At 38.2% G+C, this 27,941-nt stretch overlaps 1 protein-coding gene across 2 annotated transcripts in view; it reads left to right on the top strand.

Moving 5' to 3' along the window:
- The window catches only part of LOC107713517 (protein SHQ1 homolog), a 31,539-nt gene extending 4,247 nt beyond the window's left edge, over positions 1–27,292 (top strand). The window contains exons 4-12 of one of the 2 annotated variants that reach the window (XM_016519042.1): positions 2,006–2,128; positions 2,159–2,316; positions 2,456–2,568; positions 2,709–2,809; positions 5,519–5,676; positions 6,973–7,026; positions 10,208–10,331; positions 16,494–16,614; positions 26,421–27,292. In XM_016519042.1, coding sequence (XP_016374528.1) covers positions 2,006–2,128; positions 2,159–2,316; positions 2,456–2,568; positions 2,709–2,809; positions 5,519–5,676; positions 6,973–7,026; positions 10,208–10,331; positions 16,494–16,614; positions 26,421–27,093 — 1,625 coding nt within the window. In that variant the 3' untranslated portion in view covers positions 27,094–27,292. Of the gene's footprint in view, positions 1–2,005; positions 2,317–2,455; positions 2,569–2,708; positions 2,810–5,518; positions 5,677–6,972; positions 7,027–10,207; positions 10,332–16,493; positions 16,615–26,420 lie in introns of both variants that reach the window. The other variant, XM_016519041.1, reaches the window with a different exon arrangement.
- The last annotated feature ends 649 nt before the right edge of the window (positions 27,293–27,941 follow it).

Here is a 27,941-nt window from a genome sequence, read left to right as displayed (position 1 = left end):
TTCGTCTGCCTTGGGAAAGCTAGCGTGTCTCCGACATAGTGATAACACTCGTTGCCTTCTCTAGTGCAGCTCAACCAGGTCTCATCCCATTCGTCGATATTTGTGATATCACAAATCCCAGAAAATATCCGTTGTATTCTAAACGAGTCATTCGTTGTAGTTTTTGAAAAGCGATTTCTGTTAAATAAAATATCTCCTTTTGAATTGGACTTTGAGCTTTGTAACTTTGCAGATCTTTTTTATGCTCAAACAGCAACATTACAGACTAACTAAAGTTGAAAAAGTGAAAAAGCATAATAGCACCCCTTTAAGATGGTCTTTCAACCTGGCTCAACTGCTTTTATCTGGTTTAGCTAGGTAGCCAGCTATTCCATCTGAAAACAGCCCAAGTTGGTCCAACTAAGACCAGCAATCCAGCTTAGTTGAAATGTTATTTGTTTTCCAGTAATGGGAATAATGAGCACAGTTTTAGAAATGCAGATCCTCTCTTTGTTTCTCTCTTTTGCCGTCTTTCTTTCTTCAGAGCGGACTTAATTATAGCACAGAATTCTCACATTTAATCAGTCGGTCGAGCTGTCAGCATCATAACGATCCATCTCACCGATTCCATCAGTCTCTTCTTTCTTTATTATGATACACCTTCAGTTTGATTATGCTCGCTCGCTCTCTTTTGTGCAGTGCTTATCAATCTTTCATTCAGAAAGAAACAGCAGAAGCAGCGCTGTGATTGTATCTGACCGATCTGCCGTAGTCCCGACATGTCTTTTAATGAGCTGCCTATTAGCGCTTTTAATTATACCTAATGGCCACAGGATCCTCTGCTTGACATCTCATTGGCCTCGTTTCAACACATTGTCTTTGATCGACAGCCAGTGAATAATTTAGCAGTCGTCTATCATATAGTACCTCTAATTGCTTTCTGTGTTTACATAAGAAATTATAAATCATTCCCAAATCTGTAAGGACAATAATCAAGGCAATTATTGTCATTTTAAGGGTGATGTGTGCATTTTTAATGGTTAAAATATTTTCTCCTGTCGCAGCTTAATAGGTTGAGACAACTATAAGTAAGCCGCATGTAGGCCGATTTCCCAGAAAAGAGTAAATATTGTGGTTGCTTTCAAAACATTGCTCTGTTTGTTTAAGAATCCCGACCAGACCTACACGGCAACAGTGGCTTAACCAATGGCATGAGTTTGGGGTGGGACTCTCTGTTTGCTTGACCAATAGCAGCTGGGGAGAGTGTTCACAAGACTATTTTTCTTCTGTTAAGCACAAAGGATGGTATTTTAAAGAATTGTATGGACAAAAAAAAAGATATTTTGAAAAGAAAGGGGCAGGGTTTATAGGGATGCTTATGACAATTTGATAAAAAATTACAAGGTCAAAAGAGTTGTGAATGTGAATATGAAATGAAATGTGCATGGAAGAATCCACAATATAATCTATAGAAAATAGAGTGAATTTCCATTTCATGCTGCCTTTAATGACTTCATTTTGTTGTGTCCTACTGTTTTTGTTTCATGTAAAGTTGCTTGCCTAATGAGCTATTTAGCGATTTAAAGGCACCATTAGCATCGGAACCAAACAGAATTGCAGAAAAAATTAGTTTCTATCAAACTCCCTTTCTGGAGTGCACATACAGACCAAAGACGAGCAAAGAATAGACACTCTTAGACTTGGTCCAGTACATACAGGTAACCCCACCAAGTAATGCCCTAAAAAGAACAACCTAGTAACCCTAAAACAATGCTTTAACAATCATTTAGAATACATTCAGAAACTGCATTGCAGCATCTTAGTATTATGCAGTTATTTAGTTGATTGCATAATACTTAGTATTCTCCAATCATTTAGCCCTCTTGAACCCTTTTCTTACAAATGACTGCAAGCACGCATTCAGGTCGGCCTCCATCCAATCAACAACCGATAGATAGAACCCCATCCTAGGTTTAAATGATTTGTCTCTATGTTACACCACTTTAAGTATGTGTGTATGTATCAGGCCTCTTCACACTGCATGTCCCTAAAGAGACGGCCGGACAGCACTTTGAGGGTTTGGAGATGCTCACCAGTCTCCTGGCTCCTAAGGGATCAAAGTCAGCCAAACCACTGGTGGAGGACACAGGTAAAGAGTACTCTGTTGGCGTTCTCTCAGAGGCCTGTGGTGGAGGATGTGAGGAGGAAGATGAAGAGGAGGAGTTTGACTGGCAGATAGAACAGGAGGTTTACACTGAAACCCCTGCAGAGACGCTGAAAGAATACCACAAGTATGGCTTTGGAAACCTTAGGTCTGGAGTCTTCACCAGACTGCAAGTAAGAACATCTGTCCCTGATGAGACTATAGACATGGTCTTTTTACAGTGTTTTTGATAAAAATGACACAAGACATATTGAAAAATAAATGAGCTGGAGTTATTGTGGACAACCCATTGTTTTGCTTTGTGTCAATCAGGAGGAGCTGAATGAGGTGATTGACGTGAAGGATCCTGACAATACTGCTCCTGAGCTCAGGAGACGCAATCGACTAGATGCAGAGACCACAATATTTTGTGCTGACCATTACTTGTAAGTCCACCATTGCTGTTCCTGTACTGAATTTCATCAAATTTTCTACATTTATAAAGATCATTTAAAATAGTATTTCATATCATATCTCGCACACGACAGAACATCCACATATTCAGTTTTATTTTTTCTTCATGCAGGGTAAACTTGTATGAGGATGAGGAGGAGATCAGAAACCTGCTGAAGTTTAAACCGTGGTGGAGAGAACTGAGCCCGGACCCTTCAACACACTCCGACACCTGTGAGACCTTTACCTCCTCAGATTCAATATATCGCTTTGTCTGTAGAGAATAAAGTTAAACTCCCTAAATGTATTTACACACAGTGCAAAATTACCGCTTTGTCTTGTGTGTCTCTCTCCATGGGTCTGGGTGAAGAATTAGGTCGGGTTTAGTTAAGGTCGCCAAGTTTTAGTGTAACCCTGGAATATTTCCAGAAGTGGTTCCTAGTCTCTGCCAGCAGGTGGCGCGCCTTTGCCGGAAACTGATCATCTTGGGACCCTAATATTAGACTAGCGACAGCGTCCTGTTTTCACGTTGCACAAGGGAGGGATTTGAAGCTATTTGTAGCCTCGCACTGTTTTAACACTCGTACTTTTACTCTTTGGGAGATTTATATGTGTTTTTGTCAATGTTTTATAACTGCTGAGTCATATTGATGATTAGGCTATGTATGAGTCACAGAGTTAGTTTAGTCAGCAAGGTACAAACCACCTCTCAGCCCACTTTTGTGCCCACAAAGCAGCTTGTTCTCTGTCTGTTCTTTCTATCTATCTCATCTTGGGACCCTAATATTAGACTAGCGACAGCGTCCTGTTTTCACGTTGCACAAGGGAGGGATTTGAAGCTATTTGTAGCCTCGCACTGTTTTAACACTCGTACTTTTACTCTTTGGGAGATTTATATGTGTTTTTGTCAATGTTTTATAACTGCTGAGTCATATTGATGATTAGGCTGTGTATGAGTCACAGAGTTAGTTTAGTCAGCAAGGTACAAACCACCTCTCAGCCCACTTTTGTGCCCACAAAGCAGCGTGTTCTCTGTCTGTTCTTTCTATCTATCTATCTATCTATCTATCTATCTATCGCTTTGTCATTCTGTTTTTTGTCTGGTCTGTCTATCGTTCTATAGTGATGTTGTTCTGTCTGTCTATCTGTGTTTCTTTATATCTGCCGTTCTGTCATTCTGTCTGTCTATCTATTCCTTTCTTATTTCTTCATCTTTTCTTCAATCCGTCTGTCTTTTTCTTTCCATCTATCTTAGCTCTATTTTTCATCTAGCTATATAGCTATCGTTTTGTCTGTCTGTCTCTCTGTCTCTTTCTTTCTTGGCACATCTGTTGTAATAGTACAATCTCTGAAAACCTTATCTGGCACGTTTAAAGTTGCATGGAATATTGACGTGTGTGAGACGAGTGTGATTAAGCGGCACAGACATGGACAGCCGAGAAGCGATTGTGTCCCACACCAGCATGTTCTTTATCACTAAAGTAGTGTGCTAATTCCTCAGTGCCCGATTACAGAATCAGCTGGTCCTATCACAGAAGAAGAAGATGGAGAAGGATTAAACAGAGGGAGATGGAGATATTTCAAGATATGCATTCCAAACTGTCTGTCTCTGCTGTCAATCAATCAAATAACATTGTGCAGCTACTTAGCACACAGGCGCTTCTATACGACTATATTTTTAGTGTTCTCATCAGTATGCTGAATGCATGAAGCAGATTAATTGCTACTAATTGCTTGGACAGACCGTACTGAACATCCTGAGTGAAGTGCACACAAATCAGTGCCAATATATCTACTCCTCACTGTTTTCTAAGTTTTTCCTGACTGGATATGGCTCATTAAGCCATTAAAGTTAATTAGGGCCTTCGCTCTTTGGGTATTAGGATGAGCTTGTTCGTTTTTCATTATCGTTTAGCTATCATTAGATAGATATGAGAAACCAGGTAGGCTTTATTTCTTTGTAATAGTTTGAGATTAATGGTTGAATATCCACAACCTACTCTCACCACTGAAATAACGCAATTCATGACTAGTCAATGAAGAAGCATCTTATACATTGTGCCACACAGTAGTACCAAGGGGATTTTAAGTGCAATTTTCAAACAAATTATTTAATCATTAACTTTTGGCAATTATTTAGAAAAAAGGCATCTAATACACTTTAGCGGAAATCACACAGTCACATGCCTAAATTTGTATTTCCCTCTGGTCATGTTTTATCACCCTCAGGACACCAAGTTAGCCATGATTTCCACTGTGCCCCTTAAAAGAAAAGGTGCACTCGTGGTTGTAGGAAGAGAGAAACTCATACCCAGACATTTTCTTTACAGACTAGTCGCTACATTCTAAGTGCAATTCTCTGATTTGTGAATAGGTATACCCAAAGGCTTCACTCTTTCGCTTTGTCTTCATGATGATAAACACTTTCACAGAAGAAGAAAAAGAGCAGATGAGGAAATTCAGAAACCATTCGTACTTGCTGGATAAGAAAGCACGCTTCCACACCTGGCTCGGTTTGGTGGACATCGTTCTCACGTATGTCTATGATGTGCGCACTACAGAGGGAGAGCACAGTGTAAGTGTACGCTTGTTCGCCACAGACATTTCTCTGCTAGTAAGTGGGTTTGGCGTGCGAGTCCTGGCATTTTCACGTGCACCAAAGCTCCAGGAAGTTGATACATTCCTGTAATGTTTTCCAGACAGTCCCGAGAATCTCTTTGGAGGCCACTGCACATGGTAGTAATTGTAAAATAAGTTTAGAACATGCTTTTGTTTCTTAAAGCTCTCAGCAGAGCAGAGGCATCCATCATTCCCTGCTGGAGCCCTGCGTTTAAACTTGTTTTTCGGGGAGAATTTGTCAGAGATTGACTTTGACTGTACCTCCCTGAGATAACTTGATAAACAACACTGAATGTCTCTCTTTCTCTCTCTCTGTACTTCCAGCAATAACTTTCACAGAAGAAGAAAAAGAGCAGATGAGGAAATTCAGAAACCATTCGTACTTGCTGGATAAGAAAGCACGCTTCCACACCTGGCTCGGTTTGGTGGACATCGTTCTCACGTATGTCTATGATGTGCGCACTACAGAGGGAGAGCACAGTGTAAGTGTACGCTTGTTCGCCACAGACATTTCTCTGCTAGTAAGTGGGTTTGGCGTGCGAGTCCTGGCATTTTCACGTGCACCAAAGCTCCAGGAAGTTGATACATTCCTGTAATGTTTTCCAGACAGTCCCGAGAATCTCTTTGGAGGCCACTGCACATGGTAGTAATTGTAAAATAAGTTTGAAAAATATGAAAATTATGGTTATGTTTTAAAACGCGGCTTCTGATGCTGAAGTACTAGAATGGGGCTTCGTTTGTGAATAGCTCTGCTGGATTGACTCCAAAGCTTTCAACATATGTTAAATGTACAGTCAAAATCTGGGCTTTGGTTCAATCATAATAGCTAGAGAACATATCAAACCTTCTTAAAACACTCTCTTCTCTAAAGTGATAAATTTAGCCTTGGAGCTGTGGCTTGGTGGTTAGCGCTTGTGCACTGAGCCATGTTGCTCATGTGACTGACGTGAGTTTGAATCCAGAAACATTTTCCCCTCTTTTCATCATCATTTCTTGTTCTTTCACCCCTTTTGATTTAATTAAAATTGACCAAATAGGGATACACAATATTATGTTTCTAACAGATACCACAAAATATAGTTCAGAATGTGTAAATATATGTAATTAGTGTCAGTACTATTAAAAAAAGTGTTTTTGAAAAAAGTCTCTTATGCACACTAGAAGGCTGTATATTTTTTTTTAAATTAAACACAGTAAAAACAGTAATATTTTGGAATATTTTTACAATTTAAAATAGCATTTTTTTTACGATTTTATTGTTTAAAATGTAATTTATTCCTGTTACGGCAATAGTGAATTTTCAGCATTAATTTTCAGTGTCACATGATCCTTCAGGGATTATTCTAATATGTTGATTTGGTGCTCAGAAAACATTTATTATTAAAGAGATGTACTGCTTAGTATTTTTGTGGAAACCGTGATACATTTTTTGCAGGATTATTTGATGAATAGAAAGTTCAAGTTGATATGGAAAAACTAAAATAATCTGTAATATTGGCTAATAACTTATGCTGTACTGATACATTATGCATCTGGAGACAAAAATGCCAAAAATTAAATTAAAAAAAGGAATTTTAGTTTGTTTGTGACGTCATTGAGCAATGGTCAGTATACTGAATTGTATACAACATGAAGGATAAGTGTGTCATAGTTATGCTAACATTTGACCAGTTTTGTATAGTCTGTGTTGTGTAGCGTCTGACATCAGTAGAGTTGAGTTTTGTTTAGTGTACAGCATCATTGATTACAGTATTGACTGATGTTGTTGTGATTTGCAGGTAGAGTCAGCCTGGACCATCAGGAAGCTCAGCGGTACTCTCAGCTGGCTGGAGGTATGTGGCACATTTAGCAGCTTAACAAAATGTGACAAGGCCTTGAATGCACAAACAAATGAATGAGCGAGTGATTTTAACTTATGGAGACTCAGGCTTTTTTCGCATGAGCTGTTTTTCAAATCCGATCTTGAGGACTGACTGTCTGCATTGCCGTTCTGCGTGTGATTAAATCTGATCTGTTTGTTCAAACAGTGTAGTTCATAGCCGGTGTATCTACTTCAGTTGCTATAGCAATAATGTAAGCATCTCACAATGCCAAAAGACTTTCTCATACTACAAGTGAGAGTAGCTGTCACTGTGGAAAGAAAGGTTGAAAAATATGGAAATTGTGCCTCTGCTCATGTCTATCATGCTGAACCCAAGGCATTTTTGCACATTCAGATTTTACACATGCATGGAGATACCGCCGACTTGTTCATTCGTTCATGATTGGCTACATAATGAATGCCACAGTTTATGTCACAATGTTGTTAAAAAATAATTTTTGGTAATTTAAATATGGCTGATGTCAAATAAGTTATAGACATTAGATGGAAAATTTAAAGATTAAGTACTAAAATTAATAAAACAAACTGAAATAAAAATAAATTAAAGCTAAATAGAAATATTAAAAAAAAATGACAAAAGCACATACAATTACTAAAACTAAAATAAAAAGAAACTTAAAAATATTAATAAACTATATTAAAATTCATATCATGTAAATAATACTAAAACAACACTGGTTTGTTATTTAAGAAACAAGAAAGGGAGTGTTTTCAGACGCAGCTCCAAAAAGTATTGTAGACTTTAATGATGTTACTTGTGCTTAACATCCTAAATTCTGCTGCTTGCCTGAACAAAGCCTAAAATAAAGCTATGGAGTGTTCTGATTACATTACATAAGACATTGTCTTGCTCTGACGGAATCTCCCTTTTGAAGCCACTGCTGACATTGCAATACATGCAGATTACTAGATTATGCCACTGTCCATCTGAAAGCTTAGCAACTTTAAAGTTATTCTATTCTTAACATGTATCCTAACCAGAAGCAAAATATTGTCTGATCCTAACAAACCATACATCAATGGAACGTTTATTTATTCAGCTTTCAAATGATGTATAAATCTCAATTTTAAAAAAAATGTACCCTTATGACTGGTTTTGTGGTCCAGGGTCACAAATTGTTTCCAGCACCCATTAATTTGTCTAAATATAAACGTGCTGTGCAACGGAACCAAAAAACAAGCAATCACAAGACATCTGATGTGTAATATGCAACTAGGTGGAGTTTTACTGTTTTGGAACAAACATATCCTGTAAATCGGGTCACAAGGTACCACCCAAAATGCAACCGTAATCAATCACAATATTAAAAAAGGACTCTTTTAAAGTTCACAAACGATCCAGTAACATGTTTTCATGAACGATCATTGTGTCTCTCCTGATTTCTCAATTACTCCTGCTTATCAGTAGTTTGCATAAACTTGCATGTGTGTATAGTGAAATGTAGCAGACAGACATTTACATTTCATCATCAGCATAATGCATCCTGTGCCAAAGTTGACGCCATAGCGAGAGACAATTTCAGCCTTAAACCGCTTGTGTGTGGTTTGAGTGAGAGCTCCAAACCTTGTGTGCGTGTGTGTACGTGTATCCTGACTCCTGGGGCGGCAGCAGTCCCTTATCCCCCATATTTCCACTGCGCGTGTGACAGTGAGGACGAGTAACCCGACACCTCTCCCAGCTCAGAGTGCTGAGAGCCAGCACTCCACTGCAATACTGATAATGGAAGGGTGGTAATGACATCCTCCAACTGCCTGCTCTCTCTCTCACACACACACAGCACAAACTCTCTGCCTCCTCATTGTCTCGTTCACTGTTTTCTTTTTAGTGCTTGCAAAGCAGCGCTACATTGATGTTCCTCAAACATTCATGTTAGGAGTTTGTTCTTAACCTTTGACCCTCAGTCAATATTAAACTTCTGCAACTAATTCAGCCTGAACGGCTTAAAGTACTTATTCAAAATGTGATTTGTAGATCATTTCAGCCTTATGTGTTCCGTGTTTTTAGTTTATGACTTATGAAATTATATGAAGGCTTTATGCGAGGAAAAGACCATTTTTGTTATTCACTGAACAATCTTGACACCTGGCCTAGTTCTCCTTCAGAGTTCATAAAAACTTTGTGAATTTTTGGTCTTTTTTTGAGTTCTTTTCCTGAGTTCAATGATTCACTCAAGACTGATCCGGTTCTCTCACTGAGATCTGACAAAATGTGACGAGTAAATGATAGAAATATTTCTCATTTTTGTATAACAAATTACAATTGGTTATTATTCTTGCAATTATTTGCATACTAACTTGTTATTGCTCTTTTCATTCTTGCATTTTTTTAACCATCTAAAGCCACCTTCATTCTGCAAAGATGCTGTTGCGTTGTGTGACGATTCTTGTGAGCAGCCAATAGAACGCAAGACACCGCTTTCATTTATGCAGAACAAAGACTTGAAACCGAAGAGTCCTAAAACCTCAACTCCATTCTTTAGCAATCTTGCAAGCACTGGTATTTCCTTCAGGAAATGCTAATGCAGTTTCTCCTCAACACCCTATCATTGTCTCCTACTCTTTTTCTCTCTCAATCTCCTTCATTTCTCTTCCTCTCCCACCCTCTGTTTTGCCTAACCACTGTAAACCCCCGGCCGGCAGTGCTCGGTGAGCCGCCCCCCTCAGCAGGCTTATTTACACCAGTGTTTAATAGCCTGGGGGAGTGCATGAGCTATGATGACATGCTCGAATGACTCTGGGTGCATTCTTAACAAGCTGCTGAGAGAATAGCGTAGGGGAGGGAGAGTGGGAGGCTGGAAAACGCAAAGAGAAAAGGGAGAGAGAAAAAAGACGTGTTTGTGTTTTCTCCCCAAAGCACTTGTCTGTGGATGCTTAGACTATGAAGAACTCTGAGGGAAGCGATTAAGTACTGTCTACAATTAAGCTCGCCGTTTGCCAAGGTGTTTAAAAGTTGACCTACTATTTACCCTGCTAATAAAACGAGAAGTCGTTGGGAATAATTAGAGCAAATTGCTGTAATTACCAGTGGAGTTAAAAAATGATTGATGTAATATGCATGGACAGATCTGGAGCAATTTACAGACCATGCTTGTATGTGTGTGTGTGTGTGTGTGTGTGTGTGTGTGTTACAGACGTATCACTCTGTACAAGATGTGCTGGTGTCTTTCGGCAGGAGGACATTGTGCTACCCGCTCTATCGGCACTTCTGCCTGATCACAAGAGCTGTGAAAGACGTTGCTTGCATTTTTCAGTCTGGTGAGTGCTGCCTCTCTTTTACTTCCCGGTTAAACCCAGACATTTTAGCCATTTCCAAACCACCAAGGGATCAGGTTGAGGGTCAAGACTAAACGTGTGACCTGTTCCTCACCCTATAAACCCTGCAGTGCTTCCACCTCATTACCAGAATTCCTACTGCCACCACAATGAAAGCAAGCATATCTCTTTCAACTTCAATGGAGAAAGGTTTCTTAAAATTATCCGATTAACATTTATTTGTCAGTTATGGAAATATTCTGAAAAAAAAAACTATTAAATTCGACAAGAGATCAAAATGGACCTGTTTACTTTAATACATGTTTCTGATCTTTTAAATAAGCAGTAACCAAAAAGCTAGTGAAGACTATTTTAGACTACTGTTAAAGATGTTATTTTTGTTACTGATATTTTTTTGTAATGTTTAAGATAAAAAAAGAGGTTTTAACATTGACATACATTGAGATATTCTTGAGAATGAACCTGACCTTCAACCTTCATGTACTGGTCAAAAATCCCTCTCCAAAAAAAATGCGTAAAATTGCCAGAGAGTGTATCTCGAATATTGAAAGCTCAAATGTTATTTTAATTTATTTTTATTAATCTATTTCATTTTTTTAATTTAATTATTTATGTATTTAATAAAAACTAAATTCAAAATAGGAAATATAATATTAAAATATAAAACTATTCAAAACAAGTCTTACATCTTATTCAATTTTGCTTCTCAAGTGAATTTGTGATTTTAGGGATGTTTAGTTATTTTTACTGTTTTTTTCTTAGTTAATCCCGGAAATACGTCACATTATTGAAGTGTGAGCTGTGAATGCTATTTCATGTTGACTTTAAGGGACTAATGTGAATAAGAGCTTGACAGGCAACCTATATTTATCCACAGCAGACAGAGCTGCTCACTCGGGACCAAATTTAACACGATGCTCACCAACCCTCCCTGAACAGCGGGGTGCTTTGGTAGAAGACGTTTTCCATGACAGGAAAGTCAACAGATCGGTCATGTCTTGGTGTGCTTAGTCTTGCTGTTCTGTCAGCATAAGTGGGAGAGAGGTTAAGAACGAGGGAATCCGAGAGGGATGTCTCCTCACTTCTGAAGAAAGCAGCAATTCTGCAGAGTAGACACTGTTGGCTTTGATATCTCTGAGAGAGGAGCAACCTTTAAATCAAAGAAGCCATCTGTGGGAGAGACAGAAGTGCTGTATAAACACGTTTTCGGGCGTGTGTGGGGAGATTATCCAACACATGTTGATTTTAGCATTCATAAATAACTGCAATTACAGGCCTTGTTAGATTTAGGATTAGCAGGGTATGGTTGATTGCAAAGTTAAGTCAGAAGAGAGACTAGATGACAGAACAAGAATAGATAAGCAAAATCACACCTCACCAATCACAGGTTCATGTCAGGTACTGACAGCTTCCTCCGCTGACAAAAAAAAAATGTACTCATTTAAGATTCCATAAAGGCAATGTGAAACAGTGTTTCAATCCACTTTAGGCCCATAAAAGGTTATTCAGTAAATAAATGCAGTGTTCCTCCAACAGGAACTGATTTAATCGTGACAGGTGGTTGAAAAAGGAGGAAACTTGGAGTCAGCTGGGAAATCTTTTCAGAGGTGGGCAAAAAAACCTATTCTTTAATGAAAAATTACAAATATGATTGTTTTTTCTTAGGAAAATGGTCCACCGCTGTATCTTTCACAGTGAGACCAGGAATGTATTAAGAAAGGAGCATCAGTTTAGATTTAATGTTGACTCTAAAGACCAGATAAAAACCAAAATCAACACTATTTACTTTCATGATAAATGTTGCTGGTCTTAATAATACTAATAGAAGGATTTCATAATCCTTCATCAATATGTGAAATTTTCTTTCCTCAGAAACTAAATTTAACTAACTAAACCTTACAACAAAGTAACCTAATTCACATTTCACGTTAGTTGTCTTGCATAAGTTGGACGGAATGCAACAATACTCTATCAGGCCATAAGACTAACCAGTAGCCCAATGAAGCAAATTATCCAATCAAATAAAGGTGGATAAACTCAAGTCCCACTCTATTATTTCATACTGAATATTCTGTTACACTTGCAAAAACTGTCACATTAGATTGAATGCTTAGAAATGTCATTTCACGCTATCTTTATAAGGCTATGTTTATGAGGCGTTTGAAAACTGGATGTTGATGATAATAAAAGACATAGATACATTTAGATATATACTTAAAGCGCACCTATTATGCGCCTTATTACAAGATGTAATATTGGTCTTGGAATGTGTCTGTGAAGTTTCAGCCCAAAATACCCCACAGATAATTTATTATAACAACTGGAAAATGGCATTTTTGCGGTGTGTCTAAAAAAAAAAAGAGCTGTTTTGGTGTGTATCCCTTTAAATGCAAATGAGCTGCATTTTCCCGCCCCTTCTCCAGAAGAGGACATAGCATATACATCTCTCTGCTTTGCATACGTACAGCAATAAACAGCGGGTAGAAGCAATGTGACCGAGTGAGAGATCCGGTGTTTAGCCATACATATGGGAAGCCAAATGCACTGAACGTGGGACGAAACAGAGCTGACCTGTCATCTACCGAACAGACAGCACGGCCTGAACTAATCTCACACACGCGGCACTGAACTCTCGGCAAATGAGCGGTAACAAACAATGGAAGAGCGTCCCTGTGATCTGCCTGATCAACTATGTAGAAACATTAGCCATACATATGGGAAGCCAAATGCACTGAACGTGGGACGAAACAGAGCTCGAGCCGCACTGACCTGTCATCTACCGAACGGACAGCACGGCCTGAACTAATCTCACACACGCGGCACTGAACTCTCGGGAAATGAGCGGTAACAAACAATGGAAGATCGTCCCTGTGATCTGCCTGATCAACTATGTAGAAACACCTGCTAGCGACCAGCAGTGCAGTGACTAAGTGATCTCCTGAAATTAAATCAGTCAATGCAGAACGCCCCATAATTGGGTTGAAATTGTATTTCAGAATGATTGTCTGCCCTTAGAGGTTTTTAAATGTGCCTTGATAGGATCATATCCATTGCTCTCTGAGGTTTACACTGGTGATCTTACTCTTCTCCTCAAGGTACAGATTTATAAACACACTGCTGAGTTGTAATCTACTCGCTGGCGTATATTTTCACGCAGAGTCTGTGACATTTCACTCCAGTCTACAATTTATAGATTTACAACCATCAAAGCCCCGCGTGCAATAAGGATCCCCTTTAATGAATGGTAACAGCGGTGTGACTCCCCTCGGAAAGCAGACTGCCCTGTCACACTGTGACTCCTGGGTAATTAATTTGTCGGCGGAACATGAATGGAGGTGTGTATCTGATGTGTGTGTACTCTAATTTGAGGCACTTCGTTTAAGCAGCAGTGAAAGCAAACAGTTGTAGTTAGTAGGAAAACAAACCCATTAATGATGCTGCATGAGTAAAGTCGTGATGGAAATGCTATCCAGGGGTAAATATTTGAACAGCCCTCTGGCAGCTTGTCTGGTTGTTCTCCGAGAGATCCTGCTAAAGCCAGCGGGCCCTCTAGGAGATTGGGGAGGGAGACTGTGGATAACGGCCTATAAGATGCACTGTGGGCAAATTTAAACGCTCGGATATAATCTGAACATTCAGAGGCTCGCCTGTATTTCATTTAACTGCATAGCTTGGATTCGGTTTCCGCTTGTTTTGCTCTGCACTGGTATCGGCTTGCCAGTTAGAGCAGTGTTTCCCAACTTTTTATTGTAGCTACCTCTATAGCCCTGTGTTAAATACCCCATATATATACTAGGCTTAATTGTTGGTGTAAATACCCCTTCATAAACATGTATGTACAGATGGAATTTAATATAAATGTATATTTTAAAATGTAATTTATTTCTGATGTAAAATTTAATTTTCAGCAGTCAAAACTCTAGTCTTCAGTGTCACCTGATCCGTCAGAAATCATTTAGACTGATTTGGTGCTTAAGAAAGATCTATTATTATCGATGTTCAAAACCATGATAGATCTTGTTTTAAGCATTCTTTGACTATACAGTTCTAAAGTACAGCATTTATTTAAAACAAATAGTTTGTAACATTATACATGTTTGATTGTCATTTTTGATCAATTTAATCAATCAATTTGATCAATTATACATTATAATTGTGTTTCATTGTGTTTTATTTTGTGGAATTTGTTTTGCCTTTTTATTTGGAAGCAGGTTCATTTTCATGGCATTTTAAAAACCCTTTCACATCAGTCAGAGCTTGACTTTTTTTCCATTGTAGCTTATTGAGATTCATTGTTTTGCTCTGCAGGAATTGTCATCTCTAACCCAACGTGATCAATCTTAAGAAGTACATTGCAGAATTCACGATGATAGATGTAGGCCATTTGATGCAGCATAATTTGATGTCAATGTTCTTTAATGTAATTTTTGCAGCTGTTTCTCGAGGTTAGCTGCTTTGTTCAATCATGTAAGGGTTTTCCACTCAGCTAGCAGTCAGTGTCACAGTTTTATATGATTAATAAATTGGTGGTTTTAGGCTGAATCTCACCAAGCTTGTCAACAACACATTCAGGTCATATTTCACGCCAAAATCAAAGAAAAAAATATCTGTTTGATGGACCTGTTATTTGTTTTGCATTTTTACATGATTTTCATGACAAATAAGTACAATTATACTGGCATGGTATTTTATATAATTAAAATAAATAAAAAAAAGATTTCTCCACTCAAAAAGTAGCTGTGTATTCTAATGAAATAAAATGCTGTGCAAGCAAGAAGCAACATGATAATCACATATATATCATTGTTATATTAGAAGTTTTACCAGTGACTGAATCTCTTTGTTGTGCTCTTAAAAGTCTGGAATGGAAATAGAGCCACATTTCAGGCTCAGATGATTGCTGATTCATGCACTTGATGATTTATTTTTGAAATAAAAAGCACACCTTTGATGTACATAAAAATGGGTTTCATTTTCTTTCTTTTGACTTTCTTGGTGAAATATGACCTAGGCATGTTTTTTAGACAGGCTTCGTGAGATTGTCCTTTTAAATATTGGCACCCCATGGACCTTTACCATCTGTACTTCCAGGGCCTGAATCTAACCTTGTCACCCCATTCCTCTTCTCTCTCTTCTTTGCTCTCCTCTCTTCAACTTCTTCCCCTGAGATGCCTGATTGCAGCACATGATTAACTGGCTCAACATGCAATCTAAACCCAGCACAAACTGCGCCGCACAGTCCCACAGCTGGTCTTCGGAAGAATCCAAAGCTTACTTTTCCTCCACTCTCCCCTGGAGCAGTGAAGAAAAGTAGAAAACCCTTCAATTATAGATAGATGGAGGTCAGAGAAAGAGAGAGTTTCCTCCACTCTCCCCGGGAGCAGTGAAGAAAAGTAGAAAACCCTTCAATTATAGATAGATGGAGGTCAGAGAAAGAGAGAGAGAGAAGAAGAACGGGGAAAGACAGAGTACGGTTCAAGTTCCTGGAGTTTTTCTCGCATGTCCTGAAGCTGGAAGCCACGACGGCTTCTCCGGGTAAGAGCTCCAGCTTAAATGGGAACCAAATGTTTGTGTAAGGCTTTCCTCGGTGCGAGTGCACTGTTTGTTTTCTGGGGCGGCTGGAATGTCTCCACCGGCTGCCAGGTTATTCTGTGGGCGGCTCGAGAATCCTTGCGGCTCTTCTTTCGCTTCATGACTGAGCCCGTTGCGTTGCGCTGAGGGGGTATTTTTGCACCTTATTTGGGAGACGGGTGTTATGACAACAAATATCATCGCTGTGTGTTTTGTGTGTTGTGGAAGCATCTGCCAGAATAGAAAATACAATCATCTTCCCAAGTGCTCAAAAAGCATTGGCTCAGCACAGATTTCCGCTTTTGCACCAACAAAAGTTGCACAGTTGATCACTAAATAAGCTCTCTTCGCTGCTAAAAAAAAAGCTTTTATCTGTATTTTTGTCTTGTTTTCTGGTAAAAAAAAATCCAAGAATCCTTAAAATAAGACACATTTGCTATTTCCATCTATATCAAACTGTTTTCAGAGAATTTTGTTACCCCATTGGTTTAAGCATAAGCCTCACTAACTTTTCTTAGATTTATGCTTAAAACAAGAAAAAGACTGATTTACTGCTTGTTTTCTTTGTCACAGGGAAGGCCTGTGTCCTGAAGTGTCTGCTGGCCATCCATAAGATCTTCCGGGAGAACGATCCAGCCTATATCCTCAATGACCTCTACATCACAGACTACTGCATCTGGATCCAGAGGGTCAAGTATGTTCAGTCCAGTACAATGTCGCCTAAATCAGCCAACCTTAAATTAAGTGGTTCTAAGATCTGATTGTCTGCTTATCATACCAGTTTCATGAATCCCTTCTGAAAGCTAAATCATTGGTTCATTAAAGCAGTAAGCCACACGAGATGGGTGTTGCAGTGATTTTACCAGGGGTAAGGGGTCTAAATCTTACAAAATCATGTCCAGCTCACATATCACACCATGTGTGAAAGAGATATGAGAGGTGCTCCAGACTTCTTAGCCACAATGCAAAATCAATAATCTATAGTATGACAAAAATGATGAAGTTAAAAGTCCAAACTATCCATTTTATCAACTTTTTTTGTTGTTTTTGTTTTAGTTCAGTCTCTGGTGGTTAAACAGAGCCACAGTGCATGAACTTGATTCATGATGAATGGTATTGCAATCATGATTTCTGCTCGCCATTTTTTGTAATCACTTCCACATTTAAAATGCAAACTACAGCCGGTGCATAATTCAGTAATGAGATATACTCTGCTTCCTGGCTGGTGTTCAGCTAAAGTCGTATGCTTGTCTATAAAGAGTCCAGTTGAAAAATGTGCATCTGAAGTTGTAGGCCCGGTGCCCAGACGCGATAAATGTCCTGCGGGGAATATGCCGAAATTTTTCAGTCCTATGTTTTGCCAGAGTGTAGATTTTCTGGCAAGAACACGGCCTTGACAGCTAATTAATAATGGATGTGTAAAATGGCAGAGTTTAAATGTGCCTGTTTTCTCAATGAGACAAAGAGAGAAAATAGAGGAGAGAGACGGAGGTAGGTACAGAGACTCTTTGTACGTGGTCCTCCGAGAACTGCACAGTTCAACCATCAATGTGCTGGAAAGCTTAATCACGTTTGCTGGGCCTCCGAGTTAAAAAGGCAAATTAGGCAAAGCACTATACTGTCTTTATTCCCTCCTCCTCCTCTTTAAATAAAAGAAACATAAAATATTAAAAAGTGTCCTTAGGGTGACTGTGCACCTTGTTTTCCATCGATCACTAAATGCATCGTCTGAGGCATCAGTAGCATGGACCTGTGAATGAATGCTTGTGGCCCTCTGTTCCTCTCCTTCTTCCATGCTTTATTGAACAGAACAAAAGAAAAGCAGACCAGAGAGCTGTTGAAAGGCACAGCTTGCAGGATCTGTGACAGCACTCTAGTGCGGCTGATGTATCTTAGTCATACTTGCCTTGAGGCGTTTGACATCTCTCAACATCACGCTGAAAATTGATTTCCAGTTTGCATCCTTTTAGAGTATCTTTAGTTGTCTTGAAACACTGCTGCAAACTTTTCCTTTGAGTTCAGACAAAGCCCCTCTTGTCATGGGAAGTGACTGCAGGAGACTTGCTCCTCCTTTTAAGTGCTGGAGCGTTTGATCAAATCCCCACTGCTCTGGTTTGTGTAGACAACTCACTGTTATCATAGCAGGTTTGTTGTGACAGCGTTTTCAACATCTGACATATCCTCTGTCAGATTATTTAAACAATTCTCTCTTCCCAAAAAATCCTCCCAGAAGGACGCCCCAGTCCAGTTATCTGAGCAAGTTATCTTTGGCTGCGTTCACACAGCGGCAGAATGCGCTTGTCAGTCTTTTTTTAGAACACTAAACTGTCGTTAAGTTCACAGCAGGGCTGGGCAAAATCTATCTATATATCTATCTATTGCATATTGTTATATTATTCCCTCAATCCATCCATCCATCTGTATATTTTTCTATCATTCCATGCATCCATCCATCGTATGTTGTTTTTATTTTTTTATCATTCCATCCATCCATCTGTATATTGCTCTATCGTTCCATCATCTATTTAGCCATCCATCCATACAGTATATTTTTCTATCGTTCCATCCGTTCATCCATCCATCATCCATATATTGTTCTATCGTTTCATTCATCCATCCGTATCCATCTGTATACATATCTATCTATCTATCTATCTATCGCATATTGTTATATCATTCCCTCAATCCATCTGTATATTTTTCTATTATTCCATCCATCCATCTGTATATTGTTTTTATTTTTCTATCGTTCCATCCATTCATCCATCCATCATCCATATATTGTTCTATTGTTCCATCCATCCATCTATATATTGTTCTATCTTGCCATCCATTTAACCATCCATCCGTACAGTATATTTTTCTATCGTTCCATCTGTTCATCCTTCCATTTATATATTGTTCTATCATTCCATCCATTCATCCATCTGTATATTGTTCTATTGTTTCATCCATCCATCCATTCATCCATCTGTATATTGTTCTATTGTTCCATCCATATGTAGATTGTTCTATCATTCTATCCATCCGTACAGTATATTTTTCTATCGTTCCATCCGTTCATCCATCAGTCTGTCCATCTGTTTATTGTTTTATCATACATCTATTAATCCATCTGTATATTGTTATATCATTTCACCCATCCGTTCCTGTTCTATTGTTCCATTCATTCCTCTGTGCATTGTTCTATCATTTTTCTAACCTGTTCCTGCGGGTTTTTGGTGTGAAATGTGACACAACTGTTTAGTGAATTAACCTCTGACTGTGTGAAAGTAGCCTTTGTGAGATCTCTAGATTATAGATGTTATCCAGGCTCGTCTGTGGCAGCAGTTCCTCCTCAAATCTCTTATCTACAGTCAGACACGATCAGCTGCTCATGATGAATGCTGGGATTAATAAAAGCTGCCCCTGTGGGCATGATTTATACTGTCTCTCTGCAATCCAACCGGCGTTCTCACTCTTGAAGTCCTCCCGACTGCAGGAATGTCTTGCTCAAATTTATGATGTCTTAAAGACTTCAAGTGTGATTTAAATCTCTGTACGGGCCCCCCGATCAACAGTGAAACAAAGTGGATTGAGTTGGACACTCATCTTTCTGGCTGTTTGACTGACATGGATCCATGAATTCATGGTCTGTCATGCTGATGGCATCATGCCTGATAAGTAGCCACCGTTACTTTTATGAATGGTAAGAATAGTGTCAGGGAACTTGTTCCATATCCATCTGCTATTGCAGAGGATCCCAACTTTTTTTTTGCTGAACCCATAACACCTAAATTATTTATTAAAATAATATTCTGTAATGATTTGCTCATCCTCATAGTGTTCCAAAATGGAATTTTTTAAAGAATCTTCACATGCATTTTTCCATTCAGTGTCAATTATATAGTCATCACAGACTGTCAAGCTTCAAAATGGAGAAAAACACACCATAAAAATAGTCAAATATACTCTACACAAAGCTATGATATATCTTCAGAAGACTTATAGGAAGTCATATGGACTTTCTTGTTGGAGTTTGACCGTCCTTGTCGATATAAAATGATTTTGAATTTGTTGTGTTGTGAACTTCCATGAGTATGAGTAAATAATGATACACACTAAGGTTCTATCTTTTTGGTATCAATTAAATAAAATGCATTTTTATTTTATTTAGTTTAGCATTTTGGTTTGTTTACAAACTTCTAGTGAACTTCTGATTATTAACAGGAATATTAATAACATTTGGAAATGAAAACAGACCAATAAAGTAGCTTCCTTTTGTTCGTATCCGGAGGTTTAAATTTGTTTAAAACAACAGAATTGGGGGAGACAAAGAAAAGCAGATTTGTGTTAACAAATATCTGGTATGGATTATGGAATGATCTCATAGCTCTAGAGAGACTAAAATCATACAAAATTTTGCCTACAGACATTAGCTAAGTTGCAAAACTTCCATACAATATATACTTTTGTCAACTGTTACAAGTCACCTTATAGCAACTCTGCAGTCAGTTACGGTCAGTGCAGATGAACTTCAGTTACACATTTCAGTGTGGCTTCAATGTGTGCTGTTGATGCCGAGCTCTGAGATTCGGTGCCAGACTACTGAGACCACTGGCATTTTCTTATCGTTTCTTCCCCTCCCATCCAGCATTCAGAATCACTCCAGTGTGTCGACTCTTAACCCAGTTCAGAAAACAGAAAAGATAAGGTGTAACTTACTGTGTTTCACTAAGTGCAATGGCACTGTTATCTGACAGAGCCTTGCTTTCCATTTTCCTTTGTGTTCAAACTACTTAATTGGGTCAGTCGGATTCCGGACGGCAACCATGGCAACATGTTAAAGGTCAGCTTAAGGTTTTATCTTTTGACAGGATGAGAAAGTTGCTTTCTCTGACATTGAGAAACGACACATTGTCAGTGTATTGACACTCAGCCAAATGTTTTTCTCCAGGGACTCGAGCCCCTGGCTTGAGGGTAAGGAGGCCTCCAGGGGCCACATGGGTCAGGGGTTTCGTAAAGCTTTGTGGTCAGTTGCCCCAGAGTGGACGTTACTGTTCTCAATTAGTGTTAAATCACGAAAGAGTAAAGAGGTGTGGGAAACTGTTTTCACTTCTTGCTTCAGTAGCTAAGTGAATTGTGAACCCCCCCTCTAGCATCGAGGGAAATCAGGCTTCAAATATCTGGGTTTGGTGTGTGTGCATGTTAATAGCGCTGTTTAGAGTATTAAGGATTGCTGTCACTTCAGTTTGGATGACTTTGAATTTGATCGTGACCTTTTTGGTTTTGTTCTCTGGCATTTCACTAGCTCACCATCCGATTCGAGAGGTTTACTTCTGATCATACTGATCAGCTTTGGTGTTGTTTGGGAAAAGACTGCATGCTGATTATGAAAAGGAATTAATATTGTTGGACTGGACTGACAATTTTGGGACTTGGCATCACACAAGTATTTAGCTACCCATGCCAATGTAGAAATACCTGCAGGTGAATTTTCTACCCAGGACTGATTTATTGCTGAAATTGATTACAACTTAATTTCAATATAGTTAATGATAAGAATGATAGTCTAATAATGAATTAAATTCATGTTTAAGTATTGCATAACCATATGCAAAAACTTATCATTTGATTTCAATAGTTTTATTATGATGACAAGTAGGTAATTATTAGTCTTCATCACAAACCAAAATTTGCATTATGAAATAATGCATATAATAATTAATATTATTTTGTTTTATTTAATTTTATTTTTTTAACTTATTTAAGCTTAAAATATCATGTCAAACATTTCTGTTGCATCGTAAGCATACATCGATGTTACATAAAATTGTGAATAATTAATTACAGCACATAAAAATATTAATTTATAATTACCAAATGGGTATTGTTTTGGTGGTCATGTGATCACAACATTATTTGTTAGACAACAGATATCAACAAACCAAAAATGTTAATTTCTTTAGTTGTAAATTTTTTTGTGAGCAGAAGTACAGATTTAATTTGTTATGATTTATTTATTTTACTGAAACACTTAAACAAGAGTCTTACATTGTTTATTATATGAGTTCTATGACAGAAAATGCTGAACATTTATACTATCCTTTATCTGTAGGACATAGTCTCATAGTCTTTTTGAATGCGTGAGATACAGAGAGAGAGCGAGAGAGGGAGGGAGGGAGGATTGAAGTGTCCCGCTGGTGTGAGGAAAGTGATCCTGGTCTTAGAGCTCACACAGATAAGTGGATCATATTCCCTCTCAGTGTGTGGTTTAGCGGCATTTGAACACTTCGGCTTGTACAGTCTGTATGAGCAGTGACTGTGCTGTCTCTCCTTCCAGTGTTCCAGAATCCTCTATTCTTGTAATATGAAAAGGGCTGATTGAAGCAATGGCACAATTTTGTAAAATGTATACCTAGAATACACCGCAAGTCATTTTGAATGAAAAATCAATGAATGTTAATGTAGTAAGGGCTTGACTGAAATGTGTCCAACTCATAGTTAAGCCTTAAAATGAATAATTTACTTAGTTTCCATGACCCTGTGAATCTATGACAATACCATTTTAAATGTTCTTGAAGACTAATTATCTCTTTGAAAAGTCAGAGTTATATTTCATCCTTCCTTGATTTGTATATCTTTAGAGCTTAATGTGGACACAGCCCGAGAGCTTTGTTTGAAGTAGACGAGTAATTCACCGCAGGTTCACCTCATCTCTCTAGACATAAAGGTCTCTACTATTTTCTCAAGCTGCCTCCAGTGTGTCTTTGTTGCGGAAAGCTTGTTTTTATTTCCCCCTTCTCCCAACCTTGAAAGCCACCCCTTCTCGGTTAATTAAGGCGAACTACAACAGTGCCATCGTAATGACTGAATTGTGTACAACATTATCCTTTGGCCCAAAAGGGGCCTTTGTTTCCACCGCAGGCGCGCATTCTCTCACCGCAGAAGTGAAGGAGGAGAGGGAGAGATAGAGACGGAGAAAACAAGCGAGCCTCTACAATGCTAACTCAATAATGACTTCCCACGGGGAGAAAACGAATATGGCAAATGTTTGAAGCGCCGCCGCCACTGCTACGGGACTTCCACCAATCGCATTACTCCAGGAAGTGCCTAATAGTTTTATGGACCTTCTTTCTTCTTCTGAGAGCACATGGTGCTTTTCAGAGAACTTTATTTGTCCAGGGTCAGAAATGAACCAGGGGGCAGGCCAAAATAACACTAAAAATGTTTGCTTCTTGTTTGTTATCTGATACTTGATAATATTATGGACTTCTGTAGACACTGCAGTGACCTGTAGCTGTCAGATCTGTATTTGTAGGTGTTGTTGCATGTGTTGCTAATATGAATACATGAATTAAACACACAAAAGTTATTTAAATGTATTCTAGCAGAGCATTTATTGTGTTTTGGTCTAGCCAGTTTATAAATGCACGTTTAAATATTTGATGTTGATTTGATTTATGTAAAGAACAGTCATAAGTGCTGTGATTGAGAAGTCCTTTCTCTTAAATGGTTTGGGGGCAAATGCCCTCATAAAAATAAAATAAAATTAAGCTACTAAAATTCTAAGTGACAAATAATGTTAGTTTCAGACACTGGACCTCTCCTCTTTTAATTCTATCTATTCAAGCTATAGTCATGTGATTTTCTTTGATGGGAAATTCTTTAATGCTGAAAATAGAACAAATTGTAAATGGATTTTGTTAGATGTATGCGTGAGAGTGCTGTGAATATTGAGAAAAACATCAGTCATTACTCCATTCTTTAGTGAGACATGATCCAGATGCTGATTTGCTGTTCAAGAAACTTCTATTCCTATCAATATTGAAAACAGTTGTGCAGCTTAATATTTTTGTGGAAACTGTGACACAGGATTGTATGTCTTTGTATAAAATTATTTTCAAAAGATTATTTGATTAATTTAATGCATAATTGCTGAAAAATAGTATTAATTTCTTTAAAATAAAAATAAAGAACAGTGTAAGTCAAGGAAACAACAGATATTTGCTGATCATTCACTGATGATTTACTGAAATGATTCACAAGCACTTTCTGTTTAGCTAAGCTTTCTAAAAAAAAAAAAAAAAGTGCAGGCCGCTCCCCTGTTAACAAAACTTACATTGTATTTACTATTTGCATTTCTCAAGACATATTTATCAGTGACCTGTCTGGTATTGTAAGGACATTTCATGTGTGTGTAACCCCTCTCTCCCCTATATATGTTTACCTAATTTAAAATAATGACTACTGGCTGAATGTTACATCACCTAATTAATAATCTAATTCATATATAATTGACCTACTATTCAGATCATTTCTATGCTTGTTAAAACTTTGTATGTTGATACTTTTCAGTTGATTTATTGGCTAGTAAGTACATATGTGTTTAGTCTCTCTGGTTAATGTTTATATCACTCTAAATACGTGCTTGTGAAGTGTGTGTTGTAAAGTGAGTTCTCCACTAGGCGTCAGTCGCTAGTGCGTCTCTTGAGATCAGGGGAGTGAGGTTTACCTTGCACAGCACCTACTCGCTGGCCTCCGTTACATGTGGTATTCTCAAAAAATGCCTGTATGAGTCATTTATCTTGTAAAGTCTTGTAAAGTCTCTGAAATGTGTCCAACCTTTTTTGCTTCTTCATCTAACCATGACTTTTCCTCGACATATCACAGACCGCCTCTTTATCTCAGATAAGCACTTTCTGAAGGCGCCAAGCATACTTGTGACTAAAGCGTTGTGTACACAGTATCCTCCTGAGACCGCAGCGCTGCTCTCCTGCTAGGAATCCCTGTCCGCCGGCGGTGCGGGACGTCATTAGGCCTGCGCTGTGATAACGAGGCATCTTGGTTCTCAGCGGTGGGTTAATTGAAGCACAGAGTACGGCGACGCACGTCAATAGAGACGGGGCAGCTCAGACTTGCATGCTTTATCCTTTTTGTGAAGGACCACGACCTCGAAACCGTCAGGGAGCGTGACCCACCCACCACCACCCCCGTTCGCTCGTTAATCACCATGGTGATGAAGGATTTGAGCAGCTCGCAACTCTGAATAGTGGCCACTTGAGTTTTGGCAGCACCCGGTCGCATTTGCTACATGAATAATGTATGCCTCGAGGCTCCTTGTAGTACTGGGATCTTTGCATTGAGTGTATTGTAGCAATTGTTTTTTTTTCCTGGTGAATGCTTTGTCAGTTTGCTTTGCATATTACTTATCCCCAGGGGAGCTTTGTGTTGGCATGCGATATTAGTATAACTCAGATTGATGTATTTATTTTAGTGTCCAGACGTTTAATATTGCTTGTATTACATATTTTGTGCATGATTTGCATAAGATCAGTCCGTCTTAAAAGAAAAAAGGTTGTGTGGGCAGTAATCATAATAAAATATATATTTATTTATTTTTACCACAGGGCTGTTAAAGAGAGAAGAATATAAAAAAATATAAAAATTAACATGTGTTTATATTTATACATAATAAATATACACAGTTTACACATATTTTATGTAAACAAAAACTTTTATTTCGGATGTGATTAATCGTGATTAATCGTTTGACAGCACTAATTATTAAACGTATACTTTTATTTAACAAGGATTGATTCAATTGATCATAAGTGACAATTTTATTTCAAATAAAGTCTTTATTTCTTTTAATCAAAGAATTTTTTTTTTTTTTTTTTAATCAGTTTAAATGAAAATATTAATCAGCTTTATTTATAATAATAAATGTTTCTTGAGCACCAAATCAGCATTTTAGAGTAAAGGCTGATGAAAATTTAGCTTTACCAGCTTTACCATCACTGGAACAAATTACGTTTTAAAAATAGATTTAAATAGATTTCGATTTCAAAATATTGCTGTTTTTACATTATTTTTCATCAAATAAATGCAGCCTTGATGAACATTAGACACTTCTTTCTGAAACATTTAATAAAATCTTACTGACAGCAAACTTTTGAATGGCAATGTAGATCTTTAACAGAATGTTCATGCTGCTCCTTTAATATGCAAAGCAAGTGGTGAGCTATTGAGCTCTTAAAATGACAAAAAGCATCATAAATGTGTCCTGTGCAACTTTCAAAGTTTCAGAGTTATTTGTATAGAATTAGGTACAAATAAGATTTGAGAATTAAGGTGAAGGGCAAGATTTTCAGCAGAAAATGACTTTAGTACCTTAGTGCATTCATAATGTAATATGTAATAGTAATATGTACCCTTAAGTACTACTTTGAAACTTTTATGGGTAAATAAGACACATAGTTGTCCTTTTGAGGGTACTGCCCCAGGGATAAGTTGTGCTCCTAAAGGTACAATTTTTGCAATTTTTTTTCTGAAAATGTGGGTTAATCTGCTAGTTATCTCGGTTTGTGAAGAAAAACAAATCATACAAGTATGAGTATGTGTTATGAACCTTTCGATCTTTAATGTATGGACAATGAGCCACTTAAATGCAGAAGTCCAGTCATAAATATATTTTTATTTAATAAACTCAATTGAATGTTGTTTCTTTTTTTTCACCAGATCCAAACATGTGCTTGCACTGGCTGAATCCCTGCATAATGCCAAACTGCAGAAGAACCATCTAGACCTGGAGCTGGAGATACTTGAACAAGCTGCTGAACTTGTGATGAAAGAGGAAGCAGAAGAAGAGGAGGAGGAGGAGGAGGAGGAAGACTCAAGCAGTGGTAGTGACTCTGAGGATGAGGAAGATAGTGAGGAAAAGCAGCCTGAAGAAACACAACCTGAAGAAAGGACAGAAAATAACCAAACGGGACTCAGACCTTTTGAACCACAGGTTAGCTGTGAGGTTCTGAAGGTAGATGCTGTGACTGAAGCTTCCCTCCTCCGTGTTGAGCTCCAGCCTGGCGGTGGAGAGCCGCGACAGCCCAGACGGTTGATTGAGGAGCTGGGAGAGAGGCTGGAGGCGGGGCTGACGATTCAGGAGGATGTGCCTCGGGAAAGACACTCTATTAGCGGCAGTAACACAGAGGGAGAGGGAGAGAGAAAGAGTGAGGGAGACTATTACCATCAGTGTGCAGCTGAGACGGAAAGAGACGCCACGAAAGCAGCAACCAGTAGAGAGCTACTTGATCCGTGCCTTCAGAGGAATCCACTGCGTATCATAAGCAATGATGAACTGGACAGTGATGATGATGGAGACCTACTTCTTACGGTGGGAAAAGAAGGACCTTAGTGGGCACATTATTGACTAACGGACTAACGGATGTATCCTTAAATCAGTCAAAGAACTTGTGCTTTTTCATGGATTTATGTTGTGAAAAATGACTCTTTTATTTGTGGCATTGTCGTAATTGCTTGTTTCACAGTGTTAAATAAATAAGACTTTTTCCATTGTACATTAATGTCATTCTGGGTAGTTTTATATTAAACATTTTTTTGCATATCACATTTTATTTGTGTTTAATGGAGTTGCAATTAATATCAATAATAAAAGATAAAAATTTTATTATATATATAATTATTTTAAAAGTATATACTTTTATTTTTAGCTCAAAAATGGATGATATTATAAATAAATATGTATATATATTCAAATGTATTTTATTTTTACATTTTTTAGGTGCAACAAAAATAGTGCATCCCTTTTCATTCTAGTTAAAAGCTTCCTCTGCAAAACAGCTCGTCAGCAAGTCTTGTATATACAGTGTTGTCTTCAAAATAATACCCATTCAAGGCAAATGTCTCCATTCCTGTGGCGCTTCACAGAGATTTTTGGGTTTCTTTATCTGTATGAACTGATCTTTTGCAGTGTGATGCTGCTGTTATTTACATGCATCCTGTTTGCGGTGAAGCGCGATCCCTCGCGTGTCAGTCCTCCACTCTGATGAGTGTGAGATTAGCATGTTTGGGTTGCACGTTGTCATTTCCTTGGAAGTCAAGGAGTAGGAGGTAGTCGTTTGACGATAGCAGAAAAAATGGGGGTGGGGGTTTATCAACAGGAAATGTTAGTAACAGCCCTCTCTTCCGAAAAATGTTCTGTTACCATCCTGCTAGCATGATAACTAAAGACATGTATTGTTA

Source organism: Sinocyclocheilus rhinocerous, unplaced genomic scaffold (genome assembly GCF_001515625.1).
Source record: "Sinocyclocheilus rhinocerous isolate Xijiao unplaced genomic scaffold, SAMN03320098_v1.1 scaffold57, whole genome shotgun sequence".
NCBI classification, from domain to species: domain Eukaryota; kingdom Metazoa; phylum Chordata; class Actinopteri; order Cypriniformes; family Cyprinidae; genus Sinocyclocheilus; species Sinocyclocheilus rhinocerous.
The sequence above is the reverse complement of the archived record's forward strand: the minus strand, read 5'-3'. Positions and strand labels throughout refer to the sequence as shown.